At 40.3% G+C, this 20,667-nt stretch overlaps 1 protein-coding gene across 4 annotated transcripts in view; it reads right to left on the bottom strand.

Annotated features, from left to right (window-relative positions):
* Positions 1-1,214: 1,214 nt before the first annotated feature.
* Positions 1,215-20,667, bottom strand: part of igsf21a (immunoglobin superfamily, member 21a) — a 163,637-nt gene continuing 144,184 nt past the window's right edge. For 2 of the 4 annotated variants that reach the window (XM_018679466.2, XM_018679457.2), the window contains exons 7-11: positions 17,943-18,423; positions 12,265-12,365; positions 9,415-9,607; positions 6,545-6,583; positions 1,216-2,534 (exon numbers count right to left, since the gene is read on the bottom strand). In XM_018679466.2, coding sequence (XP_018534982.1) covers positions 2,458-2,534; positions 6,545-6,583; positions 9,415-9,607; positions 12,265-12,365; positions 17,943-18,423 — 891 coding nt within the window. In that variant the 3' untranslated portion in view covers positions 1,216-2,457. Of the gene's footprint in view, positions 2,535-6,544; positions 6,584-9,414; positions 9,608-12,264; positions 12,366-17,942; positions 18,424-20,667 lie in introns of all 4 variants that reach the window. The other 2 variants (XM_018679477.2, XM_018679485.2) reach the window with 2 other exon arrangements.

The raw sequence follows: 20,667 nt of genomic DNA, 5'->3' as shown, positions 1-20,667 counted from the left end.
TAAAGCTGCAGAGGCTGAAAACTTGATCCGTCACCCGACCTCCTCACGAATAAACTTAAAACAGAATTGACTTAAAATGAGCAGAACAGAACAACTGAACAGAACAAGTTCTTCATGTGTAAGTGAAAGGTGCATACAGAGGATTACTCTTGCTTTCACATTGATGTCCCTATAATTAAAGACAGTTACTACTGAGGGAACAGAAAATGTGAAAAAGCACATATTTAAAAGGGTCATGGTTATACGTTGGATATGTTGGATCTCTTTGATCAAGGACAGCTTTGAAGTAATTAAAAATCACATGAAGTGTGAATTCATTGCATTCATAACTCAGGGACAATTGCAATGCACACATACGCAAACACTCACACAAAGACAAAGCTATGATGCACTTCTGCTTGTGTTATGATGATTAAGTAATATAAGGACAATTTTGTACATTCTTGAATGCATTCATAAATAGAGATGGACCTGTTTTTCCTCTCCTGAATATGAAGTGAGTGATAAAAGCAAAAAAAAAAAAAAAAAAAGCAGAGATGTGCCTCTTGAATCAAAATTAAAATGATAGCAGAGTTATAATGCTATACAGTGGGTGGACAAGGATTCGCGCCCTTTGCTTCCTTCAGCTGAAAAAAATTAATTCACAGCGCATACGACTGTCTGTTAATAATGTTTGTGCTATGCAGCTCTCATCTCCGGAATGCAGGAATATGGATTGTACTTTGGCAAGGTGAGCCGATATCCCAAACGAATAGCTCTATCCTTTCTATTCGCCTAAGCTTTAGAAATCTCCCCTCTTACCTCCCACCTGGTTTAAACCTTAATCCCTTAATACATGTTGTGTCCTTAGAATAGCTTAAATTGCAATTCTTGTGAAGTCCAAAAAATGCAGGATTACTTTGCATTAAGCTACTCTTCACTGTGTGAGAGAGAGTGCAAACTGCAAAGGGTTAACAGCAATGTCAGAATCTCCTTCAAAAGCCACACTGAGGTTGAAACAATCAAAAAAATCTGAAACAAAAATATTCTTGGAACTTGTCTGTAGTTGAGGAGGAATAAAAAAATATATCTATCTTTTGGCATTAGCAGACTGTCTTTCAAATTTCCCTGATAAACAATTCCTGCAACAATCTAGATGCTGCGTATTACCTGTAGCCAGCTTTAAAGGAGACTGCTGGAAGACTAAACATGTCAAACACGTGGAGGACAGAGTTTTAAGTAAAGTCAAGTCTTGTGAGTTTTATCATCTTTCCATTTTAATACAGGTGAAATGAAACAAATGCAACAACCCTGTTTTACACACGCTGCCTCAGGTGAGCACCTCCCTGGAATGGCGGCTAAAATGATCCTACTAGTACTGTAAATGTGTGGGTAAGAGTTACGTATTGTACACAATGTAGGTCACTTAAGATAGTATGCCACAAGTAAATAACTGGATTACAGGCCAGTGACAATGAGTTGCAGTGCTGTCAATTGCAACACACCAAAAGGAGAAAGAATTTTCAAACGTCACATGCACCACAACCCCAAAACAGCAGACATATGTTCGATAATTTTTTTTTTTTTTTTTACTCTGGCCTTGGAGATCTGCCATATAGATATAAAAAGCCCAAATGAGAAACAGAAAGGCTGTTAATGTTTCTGTCCTTTCAGCCAAGAATGATCTCCTAAAACAGTGTTGAATGAAGTACAAACAAAGGTGAAGAAGTGTAAACTCCAACTATCTCAGCAACCATTCCTCACCATATCCCATATAACTTCTTTAATTATTTTCAATATTTACACTGATGTACACAAAATACACTCAAAAAGGAGATTTTTTTTCTAGTTTCTCAATGCATTTAAATCCTCTTGTACATTCCGAGCCATCAGGAAAAAAAGGAATACCTGTATATTAATAAAAAAAGAATGTTCTCTTGGGACGTCTGTTTGTTTCCCCATGGTTTATCAGCGTGTTGCTAATCAGGTGCATCCCAGGACATGTAACAGATGGGTGTGGTTGACATGGTGGCGCAGCCTAAGCCAGTTCCACTTTTCACATTTCAGTCAACACCAATGACATTTCGACTCATCAAAATAAAATCCAAATGCTTTTATCTTTTCTGTTTTAAATCAACTGATTTTATTGATCAACAGGCAGACGTGGGACAAGAAACAAAAAAAGGTGTAACTGGGCAGGGCTATATAGGAGGTGGTTATTGTCATGTTCGTCACGTTCTTCTTTTGATATCATAATCTTGGTTATTATTTTGTTACAAAAACAGTGGAGCGCCATCCTGTGGTGGCGCAGTTTCCTGATCGACTGACGCATGGAGGGTCTGTTTATGACTGGAGAAGGCTTGCAGGATTTTGGAAAGTGTGTGTATCTGCGTGTGTGTGTGTGTGTGCATTTGTGGATATGTGGATGTTGTGTAACAAGGGAAAGTATGTGTGTGAGAGTGTCTTGGATGAGCGGTTTCACGTCAGTTCCACTGTCACTGTGAGGACAAGTGCCATCCACGTTAGTCCGAGCACGTCCGTGCGGGAGGCTCCATCTACAAACACCAAAGAAACAGTCAATCAGACACATCTCCTCAGTCCTCTGTTCATCATATGAGAAACATGACTTTTCTAAAACAGTATTGCAATATATTAATCCCAATTTTCATAACTCATAAACCTGTTCAAATGCTATGAATGCAAACTAATCTGGTATTTTTCAATGGTTGTTTGTTAATTCAGGTAAAACTAGTTTTTGTCATGGCTAAATGTTTTACAATAAATAGATAAATGTTTTGTGACAATTCATTTTCAAATTATTCTTCTACTAAGTCTGTCAAGTACTCTGTGCTTTAATTCTATTTTTGATCAAGTAATTATAAAGATAATGTACTGTATGATTCTGCTACTCATCAACAACAAAAAAATGCAATTAAAAATGTGTGCAACATAATAACTTGGAGCTTCCTCTCTTATTAGTGATCTTCAGTAGCTTTCAGTCAGACAGACCTACCAACTGTACATCATGTATTACAAGTGACTTCAAGTACAGTAACTGCATTTAACCTCGATGTATGCATGTAATGTATTCAATTCACGTTTGTTGGACCACAGGTGAGGTGACTTGGTGGCACTCATACTCTGAGAGGATAATGATAGCAATACAATTGTTCTTTGTATACAGTACATTAATTAATGGGGACTATTCTCTGCACGATTCTTTGAAGTGCACAATAATGATATACAGTGCTACCACTATAACAGCAACCAAAAAAAGAGTCCCCACATGGCCTTTGGTGTAGTTTAGTCAAACACAAAGATATTTTTTCTTTCCCAGTATCTGAAGAATTGTCAGATAAAAATGGGAGCGATGAAGAGTGAAGCCCTGCTTCTTTTTATTTATTTTTTTAATGTTTTGAACAAGTTGTTCTGAGGCCCACAGCAGGGACACTAGATTATAGAGGAGAGATCAGCAGAGACAGCAGCTTTATGCTGCTATTGTTTTCTGTTGTTCCCTCATGGATATGTTACAGAGAGGAGTATGGAACTGGAGCTGTTGTGGGAGGAAACCTGTGACGGACTGTAGGTGTGGCTTTGCTGAAATAATCAACAGTTTATCCTGACTCTGCCAAGACTGTGGCTACACCACAATCTTAATTTGAGCCTGACCACACCAGGGTGTGGCTAGACTCATTAGGCTCAAAATTTGATCTGGTGGTTAGACCTGTCACGTAATGCAGTCCTATGAGACCGGATGTTAAAATATTGTCTGCATGCTGAGAAAAGCTGGTTGTATTAGTCTGAGTTGGATCATAAACAAAAGCATCATGTTTGTCAGGATTGTTTAAATTAAGCTATCAAGGCTTTATGATAACACCCATGAATGTAAATCTCCACAGAACAATATCATCTGACATATTATATAACATTTTACATATTTCATTCTGTTCATACAAGTCATACAACATTAGATAACAAGTGGATCTTCTCAATAAGTACTTCATTTCATTCTGTAATGGGCTCATCCAACCATAAGATCATCATCTGAGGTCCCCTTCCAGTCTACAATCATAGATGCAAGTCTCCCAGCCATCTGTTTGCCTGTTTTTTGGCTCAGACCTCAATGCATTTCTGCCAACCTGATTTTTTTTTTTTGAGGACTGGGACTGATTTCTGTGGCAACATGCTCTTTTTAATAAAGGATGACTCTGCCTCAGGTGTGCTGGACCTAAAATGCCAGCTGAAAACATAGCACTACCTTTTTGTGTGTGACTACTTTGACTACAGACAGGTTAAGGTCTAAAGTTAAATGTGCACTGTACTGTGATATAGCATGTCTGCAAAAAAAAAGAAAAAAAGAAAAGAAAAAAAATGGAAGTGAAAATGGAGATTACTTGATTACTGGTGCATACTGTATTGCTATTTTTGACTCAGTCCATCCATGAAGACACTGATAATTGTAACAAATTTTGCTTTATGATGCATTTCCAACAATAATATGACAACCCTCAAACCTCCAGCAGCCTAGGCTGACAGGTACAGTATTATGTGGCAGAAAATATGTCATATTTTTGTCCTCAATTTCACTCATCTCTTAAATTCAGTTCTTTGCCATACAGTGCAGCTTGACAAGTTGTCTGGGAGATTGGAATTCTGACAAAGATGAATGAATATAACCCCTCATGGGAAGCCTTTATTTTTTGCTGTGGCCCTGACTGACTGACTGACAGGGGTGGTCTTTCCCATTCGCACCAGGTGAGAAGTCGGGTATTCAGCCATTAAGTGAGCGGGCACGTGTGTAGTGACCTGTTGGGGCCATGTTGTACACCAATTTGACTTGCATGCAAGGCATGTCTGCGCATCCATGCTGACCTGATTCTGTCCTTGCTGTGACACACCTGCTCCTGCACTTACCATAGCATTTGCATATTCAGTTTTGCATCCCTATGATATGACTAGCTGAGCTGGGAAAGGTAGAGGTAGAGAGGGGGAAGTGAGGGAACAAAACAAAGAGCCCAAGGAAGAGACAGATAAACTGAGTGTGGGAGAGGACGACGGACAAATAATGGGCTGTTTTTGAAGTAGGAAGCAGAAAAAGCAAGAAAAAGCAGGAAAAAGCAAGGAAAAGCAAGAAAAAGCAAGGAAAAGTGTAAAGCTAATGTCAAGACAAGACTGTTCAAATCCCGTCTGACTAGGGCAGTTCAGCTTAAAGACAGCTCTGCTTTCCATCTGCTTGGGAAGCTGTTCACACTGTTCGCTGGGACAAACATGGGCGTAACACATATACACTAGGGATTATACACCATGCAATTATAGTACTCAAATGCATTTTCCAGTTCATCACCAACAGCTCACTGGAAAAAAAAAAAACTATTACAACAATACAGGTGTTTTATTGATTCTTGCTTCATGGCACAGAAGTTACAATTCACATTTAGTGCTCATTATGGATATATTTTCAAAATAACATAGAGGATTCTTTCGCTAATAACTGCATATTTATGTGGATTGATCTGTACGTGCTGCTACATTATAGCACTTCATAAAGCTTGGAGGAAATGAAGCTAGCAGTCTTGCTTATATAAACGAATATACACGAGTCTCCTCTTAAGGGTTTATTTAGTTTTTCTTACTCCTGTATCTAATAACTAAACTCTAAAATGCTATTTCTATTCACACACAGTATTAGATCACTGAGACCACTTCATACTTAAGAGGCCTACTTACAAGATTCCAAACTCAGGCTGTTTGGCCAGAATTGAATCTTTTTTACACTCCAGAATAATCTACACTTACCATTAAGGCTTTAGATTCTGAAAGTCTGCATCAAAATCAGAGATTGTGAGCTAGGCTGAAGAGGAAAAGTAGAAAATATAAACATGATGGAAGGAGGACAGACAGAATAAGCAAGAGAGGGAAATAAGGTGGTGAAAAAAGGGAAATGGATGAAACGGGAAGAGAGCTTGGCACTAGGAGACAGAAAACGAGTATGAAAAGTCAGAGAGGCAGGAAAAGATAGACAGAAAGATTGAAGTAGAAAGAGAGAGGGAGTGGCAGAAAAAAGGGAGAGATGGAAAGGTTGTTGTCACAGCCCTGCGGCTTCTCCTGACAATCCCTCATCTTTACATATGATAATCTCAGAAGCCGCAAATGAGCCACCACTGCACATGTGAAACACCAATAATCTCACACTCAACCAGAAGTGACAGGCTCGGTTAGTCATTGGAAGAGGCTTGTTGCTTGCCGCCACTGAACATCGGCAAAGATGAATCCTGACTCAATCACTCTCACAGTCTATCTGGGGCAATGCATTCAGGACAGAATGAGAAACATCCACCTGTCAATACTTTGAATGTTAAAACCACAGTCTCCCAAAGAATTTGTCTCTCTGATCAGAGAGACCAGATTTCTGCAGTTACAGGCTGCAGTGTCACATTTTGTTCTCATATTACATACAGCATCTCTGGAAATATGATGATCAAGTGATGCAGAGGGAATCATGAGATGCATTGTAATGAAAACACTGACACTCAAAACTAGTTATTTCTGTGGTTGAAATACTTACTGTTCTGATTCTGTGTGTTTTTCATCATGCTTGGATTTTCTGTTGGGAACAAAAAAGATCAACAGTGAGACGATCACACAATGTAGCTGTTACTGAGACATCGAATGACTCAGTGAATAAAGGAAGGAATTAATAAAAGGATAAAGAGCATGAGAAGAAGAAAGGCAGGGAGAAGGAGAAAAATAGCAATCTCTGACAGAGGTTGTGGCTCTCTAATGATGCTGAACTCCAAAGTTCCTGAAGCACTTGCTAAATGGCATATCCCCAGTGAGAGAGACTGGGCCTGTTAATGGAACTGGGAACACAGAGCACTGCACCAGAACAGCCAGGACACTTAAGCAACAGTGAGACCAGGAAACTACAGCTGTGGCCAGACAGTGTGGGAAAGGGGTTTGGAAAAATTGACTCCACCTTTAATAAGTTGCACTGATGTCTACACTGCACAATACGCTCTGACAGTGTATTTCTGAAGTTCTCCGAAGAATAAGGTAATTGCAAAGGAAGAAGCAGGAGGGCTTGTAGAGAATTAGCAAGACCCCTAAATTCCACTTTGTGCGCTATTTTTGGATGTTAGACTTGACATATGAGAAGGTGGAAGCTACATGTACAGCACAGTGTGAAACTTTTCTGGTCTCACCGGTCTCTCTGCAATGATTACCACACAGGCTCCTGTGAGAACGCAGAGAAATTAGTGTGCGCACTTTGCATATGCACACTTTGTGTTTGCCTGCCCCTGAAAATTTGCATAAGCATACACATCTGTGTGTTTCTGCATGTGTGTGCAGTTTGGGTGTCAGGCTGCGTGTGTGTGTCACTGCCCGGCTCCTCAGTGCTGACTCACTTCACAGTAATCTCAGAGGGTATTATCACTGAGGGTGGCTAAAGATGTACATCATCAAGACGTGAACGCTGCTCATCGTCAGTGTCTCTCTATACTAAGCTGTCATTATACTCTATTATTCCTGATGATGTATATTGAACACTTTGCCAAGCGAGCAGAGCCCCCAAATACTTCTATCTTCTCACCCTCGGCAGAGAAAGAAGTGTCTCATCTCAAGGCCACAGGGGATGCTGCCAAGGTCACTTAATCACCATTTACTTCCCCTAAGCGTGAGTGGAAGCAATCTACAAGGAGACAAGCAGACAGATGGGCCATACTAGGCACGTAGCCGATGACACCTGAGGGTGCATCAGGGTGTTAAATAGACATTAGTGCTCTTCCTAGCAAAACGCCTCCCAAGGTAACACCTCCCTAAAGTGGCACTTTCCCCTTAAAGTAGGTTCTTATTAGACCCGCCCAGTAATTTGTACATTTGTGACATACTTTATTAAATCCTGTTCACAGAAGTGTTCCAGGCAGGATGATTAAAAAAAAGATGGATACAATATTCTTTGTTTCAGAGTCGATGAAGTATGAAAATGGTGTCGACCCGATTTACGTTAATAGGGTGCTCCAGGGCTAAGGTGCATATGTGTGCATACCACACACACACACACACAAAAAAGATTTCCCCTGTTTCTTTTGCGTGACTTGTAAGGTACAAGTGTCAAAAGCCTTCTTCAGACAGAACTGTGTAACACTGCTGGCTTTATCTATGTATAGTAATGTCTTCTGGGCTTTTAAACATGGGTCCCTGTTACGTAAATGTTTCGTTATGGCTCTATTCAAACATGACAGAGCCATTGTGGATAGAGCTGCAATGCTTGCACGATGTTTTAGATCTGGTGCATAAGAGGGATTGGCAGCACTGCTGAGGGACAGTGATGGGAAATAATGACATCAGGGAAGAAGTGTTCAGTTCTCTCACAGTCTGCAGCAATGATGGACTTAAAAACTTATTTTGTAGTCAAAGCTTTAATCAATGACCATTGTGAAAGCAAAGGGAGGCTCATCCTGCTTTTCACAATATACTTCAATCTCATTATTCAATAGATAGAATAAAGACAGCTGCTACCTACTTTAAACACATAATATCTGCATATTTAACACTGTGTGTGCTGTAGCCTTTCATTTAATGTGAAGTTATTTGAATCAGACTGAAATCGTTTTGGGATTGATTGCCATTGTGAATTTTACAGAGAAATGACTCAGGGGCTTTGACCAGCATGCCAAAGTGTATGTTTGAAAATGTCTGAAAACACAGACGTAGCTGTAGAAGAACCCGTTTATTTAAAGAACCCTTCACTGATACAGATTTCTGAAGGAGCCCAGAGTAGCAGATCCCAGTTCTTCTTAGAGTGTCCAGGGTAAACAGATCCAGAGGAGCAGGACACACAGACATAATAGAGCCTGTAAGCCGTCCAGCTCCCACATCAACACCAGTAAATGAACAACTTCCAGGTTCAGATGAACATGCTACCTTAATTTGGCCATTGAACAAAGTGCTTCTCTAACACTGTCGACAACAAAGGTCCTTGGATTCCATCATGGGCCTTTGATGCAACTGTTGGCAGTTGGTGTTCAAGCAAGTGCAGCAAAAGACATGCCACTGATGGAACAGTCACTAAATCCCTTGCGCGAGAATAGCCAATTAGGGATACAATCTCTTATTAATCACACACTTAGCTGCATTAATGATTCATACCTAGAAGCGGTCACATAAATCTCTAAAGTATTTTTCAAAGATACTGTAGATACATGAAATGAATTTTGTAGAATTATATAATTTTCTGTGACATTTAACTGTGTAATTGTATAAGTGTTCCAGATTATTCTTGTGGAGCCAAGTTGTACAATCACACAAAAAAATGTTTCATATTCATCATCTTCTAAATAATTAATCAACTTGAATGCGATTTCAGTTTAACTGCCAGTGTAGTGGCCACTCCAGAATGGGGCGAGAGCATGCGATGGAGCTGAGCGTACATACCAAAGACTATGAGGCGAGTGTGCGTATCCGTGGAGCCCAGAGGATTCTGGGCCGTGCAGCGATACATGGAGCCATTGAGCTCAGCTGGCACTCTCTCCAAAATCAGCTCCTTCCCCTCTCGCTCGGTGCTGCCATCCAGCAGGCGGCCCCCCACCCGTGTCCAGGTGAAGAGAGGTTCTGGGAACACCTCATTCTATCAATACCCAACACCCAGAAAAAAGGGAAGAGAAAGGAGGGGAAAAAAGCAGATAGAGAGAAAGAGAGGAAAGCCGGCGTATGAGAGCGGTGCAAGTCTGTGAGTCTTGGCCAAGAGATTAAGAGCAAGGGATACATGAATAATACAAGCTCCAATTTTTTCCCCTAATGCAACGGCAAGTTAACAACATGCATTAATAATCAACACTTCACTTTACAACAGTTTTTTTCCCCTCACATTTCTGAGCCCTCCAGAGAACAATCCCCCCCCCCATTTCCAATTTAAAAATATAACCCTCCATGAAGCAGTATTTCATTCATATCAGTGGGTTGACATGTTCATAGATAATAAGAGGACACAATAAAAGGGTGAATCTCTTGTACGATTCCACCTCTGAGCTATAAGATTTTTGCTTCTTCTTCCTCACACCGCAATCCCTTCTTGACACACACGCACTGCACCACAGATACATACGCAGCATACAGACACACACAATAGATCTTCCTCTGCCATCCATTTGATACACTTCTGGAATAAAAGCCCCTGGAATACATTTCAGCAGAGCAGGCTTTCAGTGAAAAAAGGGGTTTCCAGCACTCAAGCCTTATGTCAAAGGAAAGAGCATGTCATTGGGACATCAGAGGTACTTGACATATGACAATACTTTATGTGTTCCTAAAGATATGAGTAATTTGAGACTGGAGGCCTGACCTCATCTTTTGTGACAAACAGTGGATAAAGTCAGATTAAAATCAAGGTCCTCTATGTGCTATAACCTGTTAGAAAGGTTTACTTCTCAGTTTGGATCATTTTGGTTTCACTCTGCTCAAGTACAGTTTGATTACAGAGGTGCATGAACTCAGAAAGAGATTATCTGACAAATTCATAGAGGGGGTGAATCATATCAGAGCAAACAAATTCAGTTGGTGTGACTTTAGCTAAAAACTGTTTATAATAGTTGATAGTGCATGAGGAAACAGCTGAACAAGAACATCAGCGTAGACTACAGTTTACACTTCCTTTGTGTTTCTTCAACCACACGGGACCTCTTACTATCAGATGTTAACATCCATACACTTTGACTCAAAACTGTACATTTTGGAATCCTTCCCTGAAGCAGCAAAGTTGGTTAATATGCTTGGCACGCACCCAAGTTCACATGATATCATTCTCTCATGCCCGAACAAACCAAACACTTGAGAGTTCAGATAAGCTGCTCTAAACATACTTGGTATGAAAGTGCCCTTGACAACTTGAAGTGACCTGTTGAAATAGTTTCATATACTGAAAATCCATCAACTTACTGCTATGTAATTGTGATGGAGCTAGTGTAAATTGTCTAGCCTTTTTAAATAAATGTTAATGTTAATAAAAGAGTTCTCGAATCTTTAAATCATGACAGACGTTAAACGAGTTAGTAGACTGAGACAGGCTCTTGGGAAAAGGTCACATTAAGATTACAAAAAACCCCCCAAAACACTAAAAGGGTTTCAGTGAGACCTTCCTGTCATGTAACCCCAAACGCCTAAGGAGTCCAAATTAAAAAGATCTGTGCACTGTGCTGATGAAACCATTATGGCCCTGTTTAATCTCAGACATAAAGCAGCAAGAAAAAGGAATACAAAATAAAAACCACACTGTACTGTGATCATACATAATAAATTCCTCAAACAATAAACCACAGGGGAAATTGGCTTCTTATTCTATCAGAAAGGTGGAAGGAAAAATTATCAGACTTGGCACACAATTTAATCTACTTATGAAACCCTGAAGCCTAGGTCCAGTGAAAGATAAGGGAAATTTACTTTCTGATCAATCTGTGCTGATGTCTATGCTGCCAAAAGGCCCGACTGGCTGTATGCCACACTCAAGCCTGTTTATAATAACTAGCCTTAAGAGTGTTCAAAGAAAAATCTCAAGGTCATTGGGCAGACATGGGAACTATCTGTGCACTAAACCAAAAACAATACAGAACTTTCATCATATATTGAAATGTCTCAGAAGAGTGAAAGAGAAACCAAACAACAAATCTGACTCATGAAAGAGATTCCTGAGGCAGTGACCAAGAAGTAACACAGGGGATTTGTGCTGTGGGCCATTAGCATGTCGCTATCAGGATTAGTCCCATCCTCTTCACCTGACTGGCTCCAGCTGCCTGGCTTCAATGTGTCATTCCTGTCAAAGACATCAGGACCATCCACAGGCAATTCACACTAGGGACATGGTCTTTTTTTTTTGGCAGGGGATGACAGTGACACAAAGACAATCTCTTTTGCTGTTACCTTCAGCTACTTCTTTGGGATTATTGAGCAAAAAGTTACAAAGCAGCAAAAATTACACTGACTTACAAAGTTGCCAGCCTGGTGGCTAAGAGTGATGGACATGGATATCATATAAACGTCACCCATTCATAGATAGTTCGATTTCTTTAACTTTATTTCTTTTAGTTTAGAATGTAATTGCCTGAGGCTTTGCCAAGTACAAATAGACACAGCCTGTATTTTATGACCTTAAACCAAAATGGTATCATGGGAATCTAACAAAGTGGTCACTATAGATAATAACTTAACAGTCTTAATTCCACATGTGCACCAGTGTCCACCCATCCTAGACCAAACTTAGTCTTTCATTTTCTTAAAACCCCATGCACTTACCCCAGGCGATCCTACCTGGAATCCTTGCACAGTGATGCGCACTGTGTCCCCTACCTTTGCCCTACTGGGGGACATCAAGAGTTTAGGACCCTTAGGAGCAGCTGAAAAGAGAGAGAGAAAAAGAGACAAAGGTCATTGTACTGAGCATGGAGAACAAATCCTGCCGGACACCTGTTTTGTCACAGAGGGAGAGAGACAAATACAATTTCCTGTCAATTAAGGTCACAGGGCGAGAGGCGAGGGACCTGCAGGTTCTTTCATCCAAAGGACTGAGCTGGATTTATTCCCCCTTGGAGAGAAAAGGAACTAAATTGGGTAGATACTCATTACTAGAGGAGAATGGGAGTGCATCGGGTGGAGTGTGGAGGCAGTGAGATAAGGGGCACTCGGAGAGCTAATTCCCTTGTCTTGGTGTGGACAGCAGCCCCCAGATGGCTTTCATTTGGACCCTCTAAAACAATAGGATGCAAGCAGGAGAGGGAGCAGGCAGATTCTAATATTATGAGATTGTGAGGGGCCAGTGATTGTCCTGTGTATGTGGTGTCAAGATAAAATGAGTGATTTGCATAATGTTATAAAAAGGTAACTCATTTCATTATGGCTAAATAGCACAGTATACTGCATTAGGCCCAATATCAGCAGGTTCTGCACGATTTGAGATGATTAACAATTCCCCTAAAGATAACTGCTTCACACGCTGTGCAGTTCCATATGTTAAACAAATGGACTGAGCAGCACATGCAATGAGACTCAAGCTAAGGGCATCCTATCAATAATGCCCGCACAAGTCCACCCCAGGAGTTCTTCAATTAATTTACAAATAAATCACACTGGGTGCTTGTTTTCATTGATGAGTTAAACTAAAGGATAAATAAATAAACAGACAAATGACCTCAGTTTTTAGCCATTAATCTGGCAACAAACTGTCCACTGTGGCTAATGAAGCACAGCCTTTTCTTAGGCAGCCATTGACTACAAGCCTTCATCAGAGAAATGGATTAGGACTTACACAGTCATATCTGTAAATAGGATTGAGCATGTGGCATTGCTCATGTATTGTACAGTATATCACATCTAGAGATCTTTCATAATAAAGAGGCAAATATGCTTGAATTGCATAAAATGGTGAGAGAGAATTCAAGTGACACAAAGGGGAGAAAGAGCACCACCAGACAGCTTGTTATTCTCTATAAAAAGATTCATTTTGCCCAGATAATCAGTGTATAGCAGTACAAACTGGCGCAAAGTCCAAGGAGAAATCTTGGAGCAGTCAGTAACTTTTTTAAGATTAAAGGAAAACATCCATGTATTAAAACTGGCAACCAGATCAAAGACATCATATGAGCAGTTTGACATGGCTAAATGTTCCATCTCATGCCGGCAATGCCATGGTATTTCACAGGCTAGTTTTGGCATGACAGTGTGAAGCACTATCTTTCCACCACCCACACACTAACGGATTGGTATTTTTAAATACTGGTGTCATGGTGACACATAGAGCTTGCAAGGCATATGGCTTGGGGAAGATGATGGCTGATTTCTGGGATTTGCTCCAACAGTGACAGTTGGCATCCTACGTCACCACCTTTGATTAGGGCAGCATGCAGTGTGACGGACATAACACAGCCTCTCTCTGAGGGTGAGGGCCTCACAGAGGAAATGAGCCACGGTCCCATGAGACCGTCACCTAAGACCCAACTTCTTCAGTTTGCAGGGACGAACTGTTATCACTTCAGGAGGGGTCAGAGAGTAAACATGCCCTCCAGAAAAACAACTGCGCACCCTGCATCAGGTGTGCTTTAATACCAAGCCAAGACAACAACAGGTCTGCCCAGCTGCACAACAGACTTAAGCAGTTGAAGGGAACCTGTCGCATTAACTGGGTGACTGGTTCTGTTGAAAAACAGAAGCTGGACGGGCATGTAACTGAATTTAAAAGGCCTGACTGACTGCTGCATCGCTTTATCGAGGAGAATCCGCTGCTATGTCTTTGATGGATTCAACTAACACACTGGACTAGTGACCCAAAGCAGGGAGATAAGACAGATTGAAGAATGTGGAGCTGAACTGCAGGTGAACACAGATATAAACAACATACTACGTACACATAACAAATCTATATTTACTAGGGCAAACAGACAGACAGACACACTGATTTACATAGAAATAACCATATACATATATGCAAACTCATACAATCTTCCAAAATACACACATACACACACATAGATCACTGCCTTCCTGAAACTGAGCATCTGCTCTTTGATTATCACAGTCTGGCAAAGCAGTGACTGGGAGATGTGAGGTAGCCTGGATCTCTTCTCACTGATGTACAGTGCAAGAAATGAGAATCCCACCACTTGTCTAATAACGCTGAATAATAAACATCTCAGCTCATCTAAATCCAAAGCAAAGAACCTCTTTTAATTATTAAGATGCACTATGTGCATGAATACCACCGAGGAGTGCAGAATAGACTGGTCTCATGATCTCATAGAGGTGTAGCACTTTTTAGGCTCCCAAGGCCTGGTGCCAGTGTCAGGCTCATTTGTATGGTGAGCACGAAGCCAACCATGAATATTCATGAAGTGTAATACAACATTGGTCGATTGTCAGACTGTCGCTCTGTCTCATGTGGCAATATTAAATCTCTGAAAGATTTATTACTTATGGGTACTGCAAAGACCTCCTTTTCATTTCCTGACCAAACACACCTGACAGAACCAAGAGTGTGTGTGTGTGTGTGTGTGTGTGTGTGTATACAGTAATACAGATCCTGAGAGCAATTATGCACTTATAGCAGCATAATATAAATGAATAGGGTATGAAAATAATATGAATACTTAGGTGAGCTGTTTTACACAGTCACATTCAATTAGAGTTAAACAATGCACAAATGCTAAAATTTGTGTGCCATTTTGTCCATGATATGAGCCAAATAAAATTTCTATTGTAGCCTACATAACCTCCAACCAGAATCGCAACCTTTACCTTTTTGTACTATTCTGTTCCAAGATGGATCAAGGCCCAAGCAGGTCTGTGAATGCTTTGAATTTCACATCTGCTAATTAGAATCAACAAACACACATTTTCTGTTTTCTTTTCTTTAGATGGTTGGGGGGGGGGGCAAATAAAAAACACTCCCTCCATCTCTTTAAAAGAACAAAGGTAGTGATAACTTAATGACTTCAAACAGAGAGAGGGAGGCTTGTCAAAATATTAGCGCCTTTGACATTTAGCAAGAGGACCCATTCCCCTCAGGGGTGTGTCATGTGTTTTATCATCAACATGTGAAAGAGGCCTGTTAAAATCCTTACTGCAATACTTTGTCTGGAGAAGACAGCTCATGCCATTATACCTTCAACTGATGCTGCTGTCTCAATCTTGCATGCAATGTACTATATTTCTATCCACATGGGATTCGACACTGACAGTTATTACATTTTAAAAGACATTTTCAGAGATTTTCTGGTATGAAATATTCCCATTTGGAAAAAGTGACAAGACCAATTGCAACAATTGGTTTTTAAATGAGGGCCAAAGGGCTTTTAAGACAATGGATCCTCTCCTCTCCTTGGATGCAACTGAATGATTTAAAGGACAAGGCTGGCAAAAGATTTTTCTTAACATCAACAAATCTACTGAAAAGACAAAACCAACGACAAACTGATTCTACTTAACCAAGTACACCACACTGCACTGGACAAAATGGTCTGTATTTCTATGAACATGTCCATTGTATTTATTTTAACTCAATCTGCTGCCATAAATGTCACTTGTGCACCAAATGTGTATTAATATGTATCTGAAAATAATCCCCAACAAATTCACTATTTATCATGTCTATGTTGCTGAATAACTAAAACTGCATTGACTAGGTATTAGTACTATTAGTATTAGTAATACGGCCTATAAAAATCACACTATATATTCGTGAATCATATTTAAAGGTTTATGTCCTTCAGTAGGAAACGCTGGGCTTGGGGCTGCATAGGCAGGGTAGAGTTTGAACTGAACAGCGATTGATTCAAAAGGTACAACAGAAAGGAGCCTCCCTTGCTTACTAATTGAGACCCTGTAGATTCACCCTATTTACCCAGATATGGATATGGATTTTGGCACTAAATTTTCTTGGCAACCAAAAAGTGAAGAATTGAAATTAACCCAAAATCGAAAAACCTTTATCTTTTCCCCTCAAGCAACAATCTGTGAGTGCGCCATCAAGAGAAAGCTGAACTAATGGATGGTTCAATCTGGTGCCACAAGATTTTCTTTCCTTTCAGTTATTAGTTATTAGTTCAGATCCAAGGAAGTGCTCAGTCTAATACAATCTCCAATGTGTTTTTTCTAATTCCCAACCTTCAAACTGCTACTACAAAGTGAGTGGGCTTTACTGTATAGTATTGACTTAAATCAATAAAATGTATGGATTATAAATTTGCTTATGTATGCCAAGTAATCAAATATCTTCCTTGATAAAAACTGAAGAAAAAGCGGTAGTGTGCCTTGTTTGTGTGAGATTTTTAGTAACCTATTCTCATTTCTTATATCTATTAAAAACGTTTCCACTTCCAGATGATGGACAGTTTCTATACATCCACTCAGAGTGACCACAGCTGCTCACCAGCATAGTAAGAGGAATACTTTTAATTAGATGAAAGGTGGTAATGTGAGATAAAATACTGACAGTGAGACACAATGCAGCAAGCAAACATGTACCTGCCACAGCTTCCTCATTCAGAGTCTCTTTCTGCCTTCAACCATTGCTAGCATCTCATGGAAGATAATGTCTCTGTTTATCATGTCAGTATTGCGTGGCTTGTCTCCAGGAGGACCATGCCAACTTATTGCCTTTGAAGTGTTAATTGGATGCGCTGGAAGCCATCTTTGTTTTTAGATTTAAAAAAAAAGAAAAGAAAAAAGAAATAATTGAGAGCATATGTGTTACTTTTGGATAACACACTACTAAAACTTAATGCTAACTTTTCCCTTAAAGTATGACTCCCGTTTTCTGAATTCAGTATCTGCATCACAGCTTCTGCTGCTTTGATAGTTTGCTGATGAACAAACAATTTACCCCTCTGCCATAATATCTCTCTCTTTGAAATAACGAATGATGAAATTTAGAAGCTATACGTTAAAAGGCTAAAGTGTGAGACTGAAGAGCTAAAAGGCGGTGCTCATTGAAGTTCAAAGAAGGGCAGCATCTCTGAGATCTTCTTTCCATTGATATAACATTGGTCAGTGTGTCTAAATTCTCATTTGACTTCTCTAATTCAGGTTGACTTTTTCAATAACGGTACTGAGTTAAGCTCAATCTAGCAACAGACAGCTCGATGAATTGCCCTGTCAGTCACTTGGAGTTTTGCATTCGCCACTAAACTCGCAATCTGCTCAGCTGTAACACAATTAAGCAGCATCAAATGAAAATCAGTGTTGTTCTGAGTACATTTGCAAGGGAGACATAAGGGGGCCCAGTCGGTTCCCAAGTGCGGCAAGGGGATACAAGGAGACAGCAGGAGATTAAAAAGGAGAAGAAATGAGAAAAGGGTGTATGTGCGTCTAGGTGGAGTGTTTTGGGTGGGGTGAGGGGATGAACAGAGGACTGATGAGAAAAAGGACAGTAAAGGAATGACAATAACATTCAAAAGCAATGAGTTAGTGTGAATCCCACTCACCCAGGGTGACCTCTGTCTGCATGGGCATAGACAGTGCTGGGTGCTTGACTTCGCAGCTGAACAGGGCGTCATTATCTAGCTGAGGGTTGAGGGTCCAGGTGAGTCGGGCCTGCACCACCACAGAGCCGTCGCTCTGAGGGATGTGAGTGTGGCTGAAGTAGTAGAGAGGGTCTGTGCTGTGCACCCAGCGGGGGAACTCCCGGCTCACCACTGTTTCTGGGATGACCTCTGTTGCAGGGCTTGGCTCGTAGGCCTGCTGGCCCTGAGTGTGGACGCGCTGGGGGCTCTCTGTATACAGTCGGGCCGACCGCCCCTCGGGATCCAGAAGAGAGAGTGACCGCTGCAGCTTAGTGTCATCGAGGTCCCTGCTGATGAGCGGCCTAGCTCCTCTCACCCCCGCTGAGCCGCCTCCCTGCTCACTGGTGGAGGGTTGAGTGTAGGAGATCACCTCTATCAGCTCGCCATCACGTTTGAAGTACACCTTAGAAAGAACAAGGAGTATTGAAATAGAGAAACAGATGGAAAGAAGAGAGGAGGAAGGAACAAGAGATGAAAAGGCATATTTTACTATACTTGTATTTTTTCCAAAAAACCAATACCCAACTTTGAAGGTTAACTAAATTTGCTTAATGGAATTTGTGGCCATCACGGGGCAGAATAGCAAGTTGTTACCACAGCACTGACATATTTCACCTGATTCTCTTTTTATCTCCAACTTTTGAGGACAATATCTGGCTTTTCAGGTTCTAAATGTTCCACTATGTTCACCAGGTTTAATGGGTTTAACAGAGAATTTTAATGAACATAGCTAAAGCCTAAAACATTGAGCTGTAAGATGCTGAAATGCTCTGTAGAGCTGACAGGAAGTGCAGCATGAGTAACACCTTTCACATTCTAAAATTTTTTTTTCCCATTGTTAATACAATAGATTTTAGAATTGGCTCATTTGTGTGTAGTAGTTGCTACTAAAAGGGTTTTCCAAGAATATTAAAGGAATTTCATGAGTCTATCAACATCTCTGGCTGCCTAATCTCCTGACAGAGAATTCATGTTCCCATTTCAGCATATAACCTCAAGATATTAGCATTGAAATAAGGTTGTATAGTCACTGCCTGTGGCGTTGATACTTTGGAAACAGATATGCCTTCTTTCATTTTTTTGCTGCTGAAGAAAAGAAAATTTAATCCTCATCTCTTTTGGGGACCTTTGGTCATCAGAATTCAATTTGCCAAAGATCAAAGAGTCATTATTGTAAACACCGTATTTCACTGTATTGTGTGAGGGTTTTGTGAAGAGATGGTTGGAGCTTGCTTTGATATGGTGCCACCTCTAGGGCTATTGCCTTTAGTGGGTAAACAGCAATAATGAGTGTAAACAAGTAAGGATAAGGCCAAGCTCTTGAGGAATAACTCCAAATGATGTTTTTATATTCACAATAGGGATAGACTCTATAATCCCTGGACCATAATACAGCTTTACAATGAGCAGCCCTTTCTATGAATGATTATTCACCTCTTAAGTGATAACATGTGTTCTATCCTCAACACTTCAACAATACTGTAAAGCTCAAATCAAATGAACAGACATATAGCAAATATAAATATTGAGTACTGAAGAACACTCAATTTATTTATGAACGGAGGGATTTACTTTTAAACTGACATATATTTTGGTTTCATTCAATTTAAGTTTTATTTTGGCAACTTTATTTCAAATCATCTGATGGATGGAGGCTGTCTGTGTGGGCCCCTATGTTGCTGAGGTTATGTTAGCCAGGACAGATGCAACATCATATTCCAAGCTGTGTTGTATCACATTATTTATAGCCAACTCTAAAAACTTTCTAATGCGTTGCCGTCAGAGCAGACTGGTACACATCCACATGGGGCTGGGTACCCTTGCTAAAAGGCATCCAGCGGCACCAATGGCTGGATTAAAAGCCTGGTGCTCCTACCTGTGAGCCTTGAATTGCTCTGTGGCCCCATCTACCTGCAGTACACTTTCAGTACAGAGGTAGGTAAATAAGTTTCTCTTTAAAACACTCTTCCTGTTTGTTCACTTTGGGATGTGACTGTAGAGGTTGATGCACAGCAGGCATTTATTTTTACCAAATTTAATTAAATATTTAATTAGAGAAAAACTAGATTTGAGTACCTGAAGTGGATGTTTCTTTGTTTCCATTCAGTCTATCGAGTCTGATAATAAATGGCCCATGTTAGAGAAATTATGAACTCTCACATTGGTGCAGTCTGTTGTTAAAAGATGACTAATGACTACGCCTACAAGTACAACCTTAGTTTCTAATTAGTGTCACACAGACACACACACACACACACACACACACAGAAAATTGTTGTAAAACTAAAATATAAAGAGCTTCTCCAAAGGGCAAGTATAGCCAAGGTTCACTACACACAGAGGTGCAAAGATAAGTGTTTACACTTCAATCCACATATGTTCATTTCAAATTAGCTAGGGGTTGGGTAAAGTACAGGTTATATCAGGTATTCTTACACACTTGTGCCCAAGAATACCATTTGGTAAGGCTGTACATTTGAGCTCATACATAATTATTACCATTTCCCGACTATTGAGTGCACCTGAATATAAGCCACACCCACTAAATTTAAAAAGAAAAAAGTACATATACAGGCCGCACTTGTCTATAAGCTGCAGGTGTCTAAATGTTTTTGCGGCATGAAGCTCGTTAGCCCATAAAAATCTA

The sequence above is a fragment of the Lates calcarifer genome, linkage group LG12 (genome assembly GCF_001640805.2).
Source record: "Lates calcarifer isolate ASB-BC8 linkage group LG12, TLL_Latcal_v3, whole genome shotgun sequence".
Lineage (NCBI taxonomy): Eukaryota > Metazoa > Chordata > Actinopteri > Centropomidae > Lates > Lates calcarifer.
The sequence above is the reverse complement of the archived record's forward strand: the minus strand, read 5'-3'. Positions and strand labels throughout refer to the sequence as shown.